Genomic DNA, 12,500 nt, shown 5'->3' with positions numbered 1-12,500 from the left:
ATTTACAGAGAGAGAGAGAGAGAGAGAGAGAGAGAGAGAGAGAGAGAGAGAGAGAGAGAGAGAGAGAGAGAGAGAGAGAGAGAGAGATGAAAAAGCATGAAAGTACACAAATCAATTAAAATAAATTTAAAAGATAAATGCAAAAGTATTAGGAGAATGCGTATGTTGTTGCGTATTTTCTATTGTGTTAGAAATGAAAATTGAATTACCAATAGTCAGGATTTCTGTGTTTATTATTATTATTATTAGTATTATTAGTATTATTTTAAATAACAATGCTTTTAGTATTATCATTGATGCTCTTTCCACAATTGCAGTTAATACTAATAACGATTTCAATGATCTAATTTTCTAGTAATGAAATGCAAAAATAAAACAAAAATTATCAACTGACCGAACCCTTGTGCAGATACCCAGTAAATATTATATTAATCCCAATTCCTCTCGCCTCTCTGATGGGAGGGGAGGGGGGTTATGTTTTTTTAATGTCTGCTTGGAATTTGGAAGTGTTAATGTAGCGAGTGTTTCTCATTATGTTTTTTATTGATTGCTCATTGACCATCCCCTTCCAAATCGTATTAACCCCCCTCTGCCAATACATATTAGAAGGCGTTAAGTGCCCCTTTCATTATCCCCCAAACATTGTGATGTTGCCTAATAGTGGCTCTTAATGGGCCAAGGGGCCATGGTCCCTGACTATTGCATTAATAGCTCAAAGGGGGCTCATATAGAGAAATTAGCCTTAAACGAGCTCTGGAGATCTCAAAACAAAAAGAGTCATTTATCAAGCACCGCTACTTTAACGCGACTCGTTAGCGATCTCTACTGGGAACAACTCATTTCCTCTTAACTAAATGACTCCAGCATTGTCAGCTTTGTCCTGGCAAGAGATATAACGAGGGCTGGACTCCCAGGCAGACTTTAGAGCTGGGCCAGGGAGATGACAGTTGCCCCAGGGGTGAGGATTAAAGGGGAAGTAGACCACAAAGTGGAATGGTCTCCTTGCTGGTAGATATGAGTTTTATGGAGTATAAGGGCATTGGGGATAGAAAGTCCTAAATCCTCTTCATGTTGGTATATATTCTTGGGAGCTGCTATTAATAAAATGTCATTGATAGGGCCCAATAATAATTATTAACCAGACAGACAGCTGTGCTATGTACAGTCCCTATGACATGGAATTGCCTCTGTTATTCTACAACAATCAGCTACTTGGAAAAGAACTCCTTCATCTGTACACATCTCCTTAAAGGGGAACTTAATGTGGATTGTATTTATTACTGACCTCCCTAATGCTATATATTTCATTCTAACCGATCCATTTCAACCAGATTTAAAATCTGAAGCCTAAATCTGCCTGGTGCCTTGAAACAAGATAACAGGGTGGGGAGAACTGAAATAGCAATTAAATATTTTTGGAATAATGCAGGCTATTCTAATTGTATTTAGATGTAGGAACTGCCACACTGCTTGTGAAATCCCAATGTACTGAGTCCAAACTTGAACGTGTTACAAATAGTTAAAAATGTGGAATATTTGTGGGAAAGAATATGCAAACATGAGAAAATCCCAAGTCCATGATTGGTCAATATTTTCCCAGTTGGAATGGTGCCAGGGACAGTGTTTTACATCATTCATGAAGGGCAATATCAATATCCAGAGGCTGAGGTTGCAGAAATTCCCAGGCACAGGGCACGGTTGGAGGTTTATTAGGGTGATAGTAAGGGTGACAGTTGGCACCTCCAAACAGCCAGCAGTACTGGGATAATGTGGTTGTTATACAGTGACCCTCAGTCACCCTTTTCAGTGCCACAGTAGGAGTTTGCTTTACTGCTTACAGCTTGTGGTTTGGCTGCAGCTGAAAATTCCTCCCTTGGGCGCACTATTTAGGACAAGGCATCATCAAAAGTGTCATCCCTCCCTCCCATATTTCTTTATTCCCCTTTTTGACCCCACTGAGATGGTGCAACAGACTTGCAAATTGTAAGGTCTGAGAACCAATATATGGGATAAATGTGAGGGGCAGAATGGCTTAGGGAATTGGTTCTTTAATGAAATAACAACGGCAGTGGCTCAGGCTGGAAAGAACTAGAGAAGCAGAATGACGCACATCCCCATTGCGCTGCGCAATTGGCAGAGAGAGAGAGAGAGAGAGAGAGAGAGAGAGAGAGAGAGAGGTCAAAAGCTTTGTAGTGAAGAGACTGGGCCTGCGGGACTGGTGTTGGGGTTTTCAAGGAATTAATAGGGAATTCCATATCCAACTGTCATAGGAAATACTTCTCACAGGGGTTTGAGCTGTATATATGAGTGAAAAAGAGAGTGTGTAAGTGCAAAAAAAAAAGCTGCTGGGTGATGGAACAAGGTGCCTGAGATACAGTGTGTTTATGTGTGTGTGCAAACTCCTACAGGCTCCAAATTCATATTTTACAAAAAATCTGTAATAATAAAACAGTAGCTTGTGCTTGATCCCAACTAAGATATAATTAATCCTTAACAGGAAGCAGAACCAGCCTATTGGGTTTATTTAATATTTACATGATTTTCTAGTAGACAAAGTATGAAGATCCAAATTACGGAAAGGTCTTCTCCCATAGACTCCATTTTATCCGAATAATCCACATTTTTAAAAAGTATTTTCTTTTTCTGTGTAATAATAAAACAGTAGCTTGTACTTGATCCCAACTAAAATATAATTAATCCTTATTGGAAGCAAAACCAGCCTATTGGGTATTTTTCGTATAGGAATGGAGATCCAGAATTAAAAAATAATAACATGATATATATACATATATATATATATATTCATATATATGTGTGTGTGTGTGTGTGTGTGTGTGTGTGTGTGTGTGTGTGTGTGTGTGTGTGTGTGTGTGTATAAAGTCGCATGCGACTGTAGCTATGGAGACAGACAGCAGAATGTGTCGCTTTTGGCCAAACTCAGCCAATCCTCCTCTTCACAGAAATACAGAATGGTAAAATGAAGAGGAGGCAATAAGCCCAAAATGATTTATTGTAATTACATTTAATTAGTTTAATGAGATAATTATTTTGCTTACAGCTGCATAAGAGACTGGAAACATTTGTTAATCGCATCTACTCGCTAAACAGTTGGGGTTTTGTCTATCGGTTGGATCTGTGGGTCCCCCCTCACCCCCCAACCTGCCCCCATAGCTTTGGGGGACCCCATTGATCAGGAAAGTTGATTGTCAAGTAAAGTGAGAGACTTAATAAGGATACAAGTGTCTCTTTCATTCCACCTGGCAACAAATGTCAACTAATAATATAAAGAATATAATAACCAGCATCTGGGAAATGGATTCAATAAAATATCTGAGCCTCATCCAGAGCAGATTAGTTGCTCCTTTGCACAACAGACGCCTGATTTATAATAAACGCTGAAATGCGACTTTGCGCATCCTTCCTGCGCTAAAGCGCCTGGGCGGGTTCTAATGATAATAAAAGGGGGTTGCGATGAGAATATTTACCTTTTTTGATGACAGACTGGTCCAGCAGGTTCATGGCATTATTCACATCTTCCACCGACTGCGGATACAAAAAGAGAGAGCGCAAGGGGGTCAGCGACTTTGCAGCAAGTGGATATTACAGACATCCCATCTATAAATCATAACCCGCTCCTATTTGCATTTATATTAACAGGCAGATATTCATATTCATATTATTATTATTATTATTATCATTCAGCAGATTTAGTGAAAATGGGCAGCTCTGTAAATGGAAAGTCAGTTTCATGTGACGTTTAGACAATTAATGAGGCTTCAAAGAAGGTAAAAATGTTCAGAGTTTCTCAAATATAAATTGTGAACGAAATTCCCCCAAATTTTACATTTTAGTTTTTAGAACGTTTCATAGTAATTCTCCAAACCGTGAAACATTGTGCAGAATAAGGATCAATACGTGGAAGCAATCGTGAAAATGATGATATAGCCATGTAATACGTCATCATGGTGACGTTATACCATAATTGTTCTTTTTTTAATTCGCTTAAAACAAACATTCTGCATTTTTTTAGGGTCTTGCTGGGAAAGTAAATGGGATGCAATAACAATTAACGTAAATGCAAAGAACATGCTCACAAATGTATCTATAATTTTAATATATATTCTAATAATCTATAGAATCTAATATATATGATTACACGTATGCATTGTAGTGTATGATATATATATATATGTGTGTGTGTGTGTCTGTATCTGAACAATGGCATATTATAAATATATTATTATCACTTTTATTATTATTATTATTATTATTATTATTATTGTTGCTGTTATCATTATTATTAGTAGTAGTAGTATTAGTATTATTATTATTAGTATTATTATGATTATTGTTAGTAGTATTATTTTAATTATTATTATTAGTAGTAGTAGTAGTAGTAGTAGTAGTAGTATTATCATTAGTGTAAGTAGTATTATTTTAATTATTATTGTTATTGTTATTATTATTATTATTATTATTATTATTATTATTATTATTATACGTATTAAATTAGTATGAATTAGAAGAATTACAATCACTGTACGTCTCCCACTATTTCTGTTTTATTTTTGGGATTCAGATGCCCCATCCGGGTTATTGAGACCTCAGCACAAGGCAGAGGGGGAGTTATTTCCTATTTAATACCCCTGCATTAATGACTTTTTTTTTTTTTAACACTTCAATTTCCTTGGGCGGAAATGAGAGATTATCCAGGGTAGGATCAGTCTCTTGCTTTTCCTTTAATCGTTATGGGGAAAGTCGGCATCTGTACTGGAGTGGGGGATAGATGGTGGTCTTAAGGCTCTAGATTAACCCTTCCTCTGCCAGCTGGGATAACCAATAACATATTTAAACTAAAAAATGGCATTCAAAATTTTCCAGTGATCATAAAAGTTCATTGAAATGTCTGTTTATAGTCACTGGTTGTGGCTCCTGACACAATGTAGCAGATGTCTGACCTCTTCCAGCCAGAGATCCATTCCTTACAATGGGTTGCAGGCTTCATCACAGCTCCTTGGTTTAAAGTCAGAACCACCAGTGCAGGGGAATAGCAAGGGGCAGACAGGTTTTTAAAGAGTTTATATTGTAATGTTTCTTAGGTATTAGGCAACATTTCATCCTAGGGTTTATCTCCCCTTTAATAGTCATACCCATAAGACCCCTCTCCCCCCAGCTAGACTCTTCACTCATCACCCTGGGCCCCCCATGCCCTGTTTAGGTTGCCATTATGACTTATGGTGGCCCCTAATAGCTTGCCAAGGTAGCAATGCAATCCCCACGCTTCATCAGCAACGAGCTCAAGTTGTTGTAGTTAATGAGAAGGCTCTTGTCTGATTTTCTATCTAATTACAGTCGCCTGCTGGGTTTTTGTACAGGATATTCACCCAGCATGTTGACACTTAATAGTCACTGAGAGCATCGTAAAGATTTAATTAGGAAACACGGGCAAAAACAAGGGAGACTTTTAATTACTACACTTCTTTGCTTTAAAGGGACACTGGATACTTGGAGGTAGATCTGGTTCTTTTTTTGCCTTTCAGTGTTGTGTTCTTATAACAAAGGATTGAGGAAGGATTAGGATTTTTTTAGGAAACACCCATGCCATTTGTTATAGGACTACATTTCCCAGAAACCCCTGTGAGGCTAAAGATTGTTCTGATGAGATTATATGACCTCAGAAAGCTGTTGAAAGTGACCTCTGCTATTTTAATGAAGATAAAGACACTGAAGGGAAAGGGTTACCCCTTGGCTGAGACATTGTTTCTTCTCTTGCTATTTAAAACAATGACAGAGAGAGATGATTGGTCTGCACCATGTTATATTTGGGTTATTATTGCACCATTTCTTTGTTATGAAGAAGATATTAACACTACAAGACAATAATTGTGTCTCATTTATCACACTTAATACCCCCAACGGGAATATATCTCATCCCAAATCCCATACAACCCAGCAGAGCTTCCAAACTGGGCAAAATACATCTGCAACCCCCCAGGAATCAATCAATCCTCTTTCACTATTATTGCATATGATCTATGAAAATTCGTTTTAGGATAATAAAAAAACAACAGAACTGAAAAACAGAGCAAACCTAAATTGTGAACAAAGTACCCAAATTAAATGGGACGTTCACCTTCAAACGCTTTTTTCCTGTTTAGTTGGTTTCAGATAATTCACCAGAAATAAAGACTTTTTGCAAACACTTCCTAGTTTCCATTGGTGACCGTTTTTCTAATACTGAAGTGTAAAGTTTAATTTGTCACCTTGGGAAGTGGAGGGGGTCACCGACTCTCTAAATGGATACATTTAGTTGATACATTTTGTATCTTTGTAGAATCATTGAGTTTCATGAAAGGCAGCTGTTAGGATTGATACAATAGTTGCTGATATTCCTGCTGAGAAATATATCGACTAATTGTATCAACTAAATGGAGCAAATTGTAACAGTTCAGAATGTTCCTGGATTACTGAGCTGCCAGACTGAAACACCAGAGACACCAACATTCAACTTTTTGGAAAATTGTAAATAATAAAAGATGGAAAGCAAAAAGTCTTTGTTTATGGTGAACAATCTGAAAATAACTGAACTAAAAAAAAGTGTTTGGAAGGTGAACAATCCCTTAAAACTGGTTTCATTTGGATCATTGTGCTGCCAAACAGTTACCTTTGTGTTTATGTGTGTGTGTGTATATATATATATATATATATATATATATATATATATATATATATATATATACACATCCAGGAGGGCCCTATATATATGTGTATATATATATATATATATATATATATCCAGGAGGACCCTGGTCCTTCCAATTTCTTCCATAAAACAGGCAGTACTTAGTATTGTAATTGTATCAATTCTGCAAAATGAAACCTGGTACCCAGGGATCTGATGATGTGAACATAACAGTAAATAGAATTATTTGAATATTTTATTCTGCAGCCAATTATGGAAGAGAAATGCACAAATAACGATCAGATCTACAGTATTGAAGAGCAGTATATGCATTTTAATGGAGGTAAGGTGGAAGTATATATATATATATATATATATATATATATATATATATATATATATATATATATATATATATATATATAAATATATATGCATTTAAATATATCTGATATTGCGAAAATTAAAATCAATATTTCCCCTGACCCTGGAATAGGCCGGGGGTTTATAATCAAATGTAATTCGTAGTTTAGCAAACTATTAACAATATCGTTTTAGAGAAATGTTTACCCCCCTCATTGACTTTTCATTATTACTAATAATCCTGTTTATACACCTCCTAAACGCCAGTCAGTTCTATTGTAATTGTCTCTGCAGAGAACGCGTAAAAACGCGCAAGTGTTCAAGTTTTATTAAAACAAAGAGGAATTGAAAACGTAGACAAAATGTCATCAATATATCTCTAAGTTTTAAATGAGATATTGTTAGATTATAGTTGATGCTCAGAGCAATCACATTTATATCTGTATTTCTGTCTAGAATGAGACTGATCTCTACCTGCACAACATTAAAGATTTCAGTGGAAAATCTCAGACAATAACAAATGGAAGAAATATCCCATAGATACACTGAATAACAGTTGAAACTTTGAGACCGAATAGTGAAGCTATACAACTTTAGGGTTCTATATTCACCTTCCAAACACTTTTCTTCAGTTCAGTTGTTTTCAGATTGTTCTCCATAAACAAAGACTTTTTTTTCAATTACTTTCCACCTTTTCTTTTTTACCATTTTCCCAAAATTGAACTTTAATGTTGGTGGTGTTTCAGTCTGGCAGCTCAGTGATCCAGGAGCATCTGAATTGTTACAATTTGCTCCATTGAGTTGCTACAATTAGTTGATATTTCTCAGCAGGAACATTAGTAACTATTGTATCAAGTCTAACAGCTGCCTTTAATGAAACTCAGGGATTCTGCTCAGCAGGGACAAAGATAAGAAAAGTATCAACTTAATATATCAATTTAGAGCAGTTAGAGTCAGTTAGAGTCGGCGACCCTCTCCCTTCCCAGAGCTGCTTTAGAAGGTGAAAAATGAAATTTCCCACTAAAATATTATAAAAAAGATCACAAATAGAAAATAGAAATCAATTGCAAAAAGTGTTTATTTCTGGTGAACTATCTGAAAACAACTAAACTGGAAAAAAATGGGTTTGAAGGTGAACAACCTCTTTAACACCAACTTTGGTCTCATATTCTTCATAACCTTTACTGTATAAAAACGCGAGTGTATTTCTTTTACCGGATACAAATGTAACCAAGTGTAAATGCTGCACCCTAATACTAATCAGCCTCAATAATGGTTCTATTTCTTTTCCATCTCACCTGGAGATCTTCCATTCCTGGGTGTCCAAGTCCATGCAGAGACAGACTGTCCCCCATTCCAGAGTCCAGGCCATGGTGGGTTGAATGTAGAAGGACATCTGGTCTCCTGACTGAGTGGTAGTCCCTCCTGTGATCCAGTCCAGAAAGCTGGGGGAGTGAAGCCCTGGGCTGGGGCAACAAGGATCCAGTATCTGAGCCCACATCTTGCCTCTGCCTTTGTCCCCATGGGTGCTGCTGGGGCTGGTGCAGGGGGTTCAGTGAGTAGGGGTCGTTGACATGAGAGTAGGGGTCTTGGCTCTGGTGATAAGGAAGTGGCTGGTATGGAGGGGGGAAATAGGGAGGCTGAAAGTCCGAGGAGGGGGTGTGAGACAGTGGAGGGGCACTTGAGTAGGGTCCTTGGGAGACAGATCCCAACTGGGAGAGCCTGGAGCTGTGACTGGGGACACCATCATGGCGGTCCTGCAATGGAGAAGGACTGGTCACTTACAACTCATACATACAACATTATTCTACATTCTTCCTCTCCACATGTGCAGTAGATATTCCTTGTCCAGTGTCACCACTTATCTGTCTATAAAAAAAACCATGCTCTGCACTTCTGCTTCTGACTTCCCAAACAATGTAGCAGAATCCAAGAAATGACTTCTGCTGTGTGTCAACTGTCAGAGAGTGATCACTGCAAATTGTGACTCTTGACAATTACAACTGCCATCCAATAACTTTCAACCCACTCAATAGAAATTGCTTAGAATGGCATTTTCTTTCATTAGGCGAAAAACTATTTTCGGGCGCAGATCCCCTGTTTTTTACAAATACGGTGTCGTTTTAATTTCCGTTTTTTCTATTTTCCCCCCAAAGATATTTGACAGTTTTAGAATCGATTTTTAAAGGCAACTTGATGAAGTTAATAAACAATGAAAATACTACTACTACTAATAATAACAATAATGATACTACTACTTCTACTACTACTAATAATAATAACTAAAATGATACTACTACTACTAATAATAATAATTATAATAATAATAATAACAACAATAATGATACTACTACTACTACTAATAATAATAATAATGACAACAATATTGATAATAATACTACTACTAATAATAATTATTATAATTATATCAATGATAATAACAACAATAATGATACTACTACTACTACTACTAATAATAATAACAACAATAATGATAATAATACTAATACTAATAATAATTATTATAATTATATCAATGATAATAACAACAATAATGATACTACTACTACTACTAATACTACTACTACTACTACTACTAATAATAATAATAATAATAACAATGACTATGATAATAATAATAATAATAATAATAAAAATAATAACAGAAGTTACTCTATAAGGCGCTTGTATTGTATGAGAATCAATTTCCTAAAGAAAATTAATTTCTAATCATTTCTGTGTCCAATCAGTTTGTCACCCAAGTGATCCAGGAATTAGAGGAAACAAGCGAAAAAGATTTAAAAATGATGAGTGTGACCTTAGAAAAAAAAAACAAAATTAAAAAGTGTGAAATCCCCTATCTCCGTGCAATTGGAATTGTCGCAGCTTTAAAAAAAAACGACGACAGCGCAGAGATTCAACGACAAAATCGCTTTTGTTTTAAATACACTTAAAAGCTTAATGGGCAAAAGAGAAGGAAAAGGAGGGGGACCAAAAATCCTGCAGAAAAGGAGAAACTCCTGGAAAGAAAAAAAAATCCTGGATAAAAATAGAAAAAAAAAACAACTGTATTTAAACATAACTGGATCCAAATTGCCAACAGCAAAAAGTGGCAGTTTTTTTTCATATTTCCCCTCCACCTCACACCCATAATAGGAATCCAGAGGCAGCTGCAAATTATTATCCTAAATTACAAAAAAAAAAAGCCAAAGGCGTTAAAGAGGAAGAGAGAAAAAAAAAAATCTGGAAATTTTAAATTAAGGGAGAAAAAATGAAATAAAAAATGAAATAAAAAATGAAATAAAAAATGAAATAAAAAATGAAATAAAAAATGAAATAAAGAATGAAAGGCAACTCACCATGGCAGAATAGGTGTGGACTAACATTTGTGCGGAGGGAGAGGGGAGCTTTGCAAACGGTTAAATCAAATGAAAAGACTGAGGAATTGGGCGACGCTGCTGGAGATAATTCCAAGACTATCCATCAAAATATGTCCCCCCAAAAAATAGGAAACTGTGTATTGTTCTCTAGTTTCTTGAAAGTATCCTGGTGCCTGTGAGCTCCGGCTCTTCCTCCTGTTCCACCCAAGGCGAGACACACACTGCCTGCAACTTGCCCCTTCCCTCAGTCTCTCTGCACCGCCTCATCATCATTTATATTCATGACTATTAATATTACGCGACTACTTTACAGCAACAATGGAGGAGAAATAGCGCGTGAAGCCGGAGCCCCATTGTGAGTGACGTGGGGGCTTTGCTGGAGAATTACTAGATGTGATCAGACAAGGGGGGCTGGGCTGGAGGAAGTCTGACTAAAACTTACCCCCCCCCACACCAGTGACAATTACACTTGCAGTGTGTGTATTTACCATACAGCTGTGTGTGTGTGTGTATGTGTCTGTATATGTGCCACACTGCTGTGTATGTGTGTGTGTGTGTATATGTGCCATACTGTTGTGTATATGTGCCACACTGCTGTGTCTGTGTGTGTGTATGTGTGTGTATGTGCCATACTGTTGTGTGTATGTGCCATACAGCTGTGTGTGTGTATGTGTTTGTGTATGAGCCATACTGCTGTGTCTGTGTGTGTGTATGTGCCATACTGTTGTGTGTATGTGCCATACAGCTGTGTGTGTGTATGTGTTTGTGTATGAGCCATACTGCTGTGTCTGTGTGTGTGTATGTGCCATACTGTTGTGTGTATGTGCCATACAGCTGTGTGTGTGTATGTGTTTGTGTATGAGCCATACTGCTGTGTCTGTGTGTGTGTATGTGCCATACTGTTGTGTTTCTGAATGTGTTTGTGTATGTGTCACACTGCTGTGTTTGTGTATTTGTTTGTGCCACACTGCTGTTTGTGTGTGTGTATGTGCCATACTGTTGTGTGGATGTGCCATACAGCTGTTTGTGTGTGTGTGTGTATGTGCCATACTGTTGTGTTTGTGAATGTGTGTGTGTGTGTATGTGCCATACTGTTGTGTTTGTGAATGTGTGTGTGTATGTGCCATACAGCTGTGTGTGTGTTTGTGTGTGTATGTGCCATACAGCTGTGTGTGTGTTTGTGTGTGTATGTGCCATACTGTTGTGTTTCTGAATGTGTTTGTGTATGTGCCACACTGCTGTGTCTGTGTATTTGTTTGTGCCACACAGCTGTGTGTGTGTGTGTGTGTATGTGCCACACTGTTGTGTGTGGGATTAAGGAACCACTACAACCCAAGAGCAAAATAAAACGATTTCCTCATCCTGCACTTAATTAGACATTGATAACAGCCCCCGGTGATTAATGTTGGACTTTAGCAAACAAATAAATGATTTCACCTCAATTAAATTCTGTACAATACGCGCACACTGCGTAAAAACGCTGCGTATTTTAATGCGCTAAAAATTGATTCAATTTTTTTCTTTCGACCCATTTTTATATTTTTATGAACTGAGCAGGGGAATTCTGTAGAAAGTGACTTTCTGGTTTTTCTGTAAAAAAGAAAAGCCACGGGCAATAGAGAGAATTCTTTTGATGTCTTGTGAGGCAGAAATACCAAACTAGCTGCCCCCCCCCTCTTTCTTTCATACCAGAAATGTGAGGATTTAACCCATTATTTGGGGACGAGAAATGTAAATAACCAAGAAATATAAATAAATCGGGGAAACTGGATCTTCTTTTGATTCACTCTAGAAGCGAAGAACCCAAATGGCCATTTCTGGGGGTGGTGGGAGAATTTTAAGGAATAAATGTATTGGTGGAACTAAATGTAACTCAAGCTTTCAAAACTGTGTCATTGTACAGCAAATAAATCTATATATAATATCTATACACAATACAATTTACAGAATGACCCCCCCTCCCCCCAAAAATAAATATGTGGGTCACTACGGATGCTCTCGCGTTATAGCGCAGCGTATGGGGAATTCATTAGACACCCAAGTGTTCCCTTGTATTTACTGATAATCCTCCCACT

General features: G+C 37.1%; 1 protein-coding gene across 2 annotated transcripts in view; it reads right to left on the bottom strand.

The window, feature by feature from the left end:
- Positions 1–12,500, bottom strand: part of tfap2b.S (transcription factor AP-2 beta S homeolog) — a 23,346-nt gene that overhangs the window by 9,363 nt on the left and 1,483 nt on the right. The window contains exons 1-3 of one of the 2 annotated variants that reach the window (XM_018266008.2): positions 10,405–10,783; positions 8,344–8,802; positions 3,486–3,543 (exon numbers count right to left, since the gene is read on the bottom strand). In XM_018266008.2, the coding sequence (XP_018121497.1) occupies positions 3,486–3,543; positions 8,344–8,802; positions 10,405–10,431 (544 nt within the window). In that variant the 5' untranslated portion in view covers positions 10,432–10,783. Of the gene's footprint in view, positions 1–3,485; positions 3,544–8,343; positions 8,803–10,404; positions 10,784–12,500 lie in introns of those variants that run through there. The other variant, XM_018266007.2, reaches the window with a different exon arrangement.

Source organism: Xenopus laevis, chromosome 5S (assembly GCF_017654675.1).
Source record: "Xenopus laevis strain J_2021 chromosome 5S, Xenopus_laevis_v10.1, whole genome shotgun sequence".
In the NCBI taxonomy this organism is placed as follows: Eukaryota; Metazoa; Chordata; class Amphibia; order Anura; family Pipidae; genus Xenopus; species Xenopus laevis.
The sequence above is the reverse complement of the archived record's forward strand: the minus strand, read 5'-3'. Positions and strand labels throughout refer to the sequence as shown.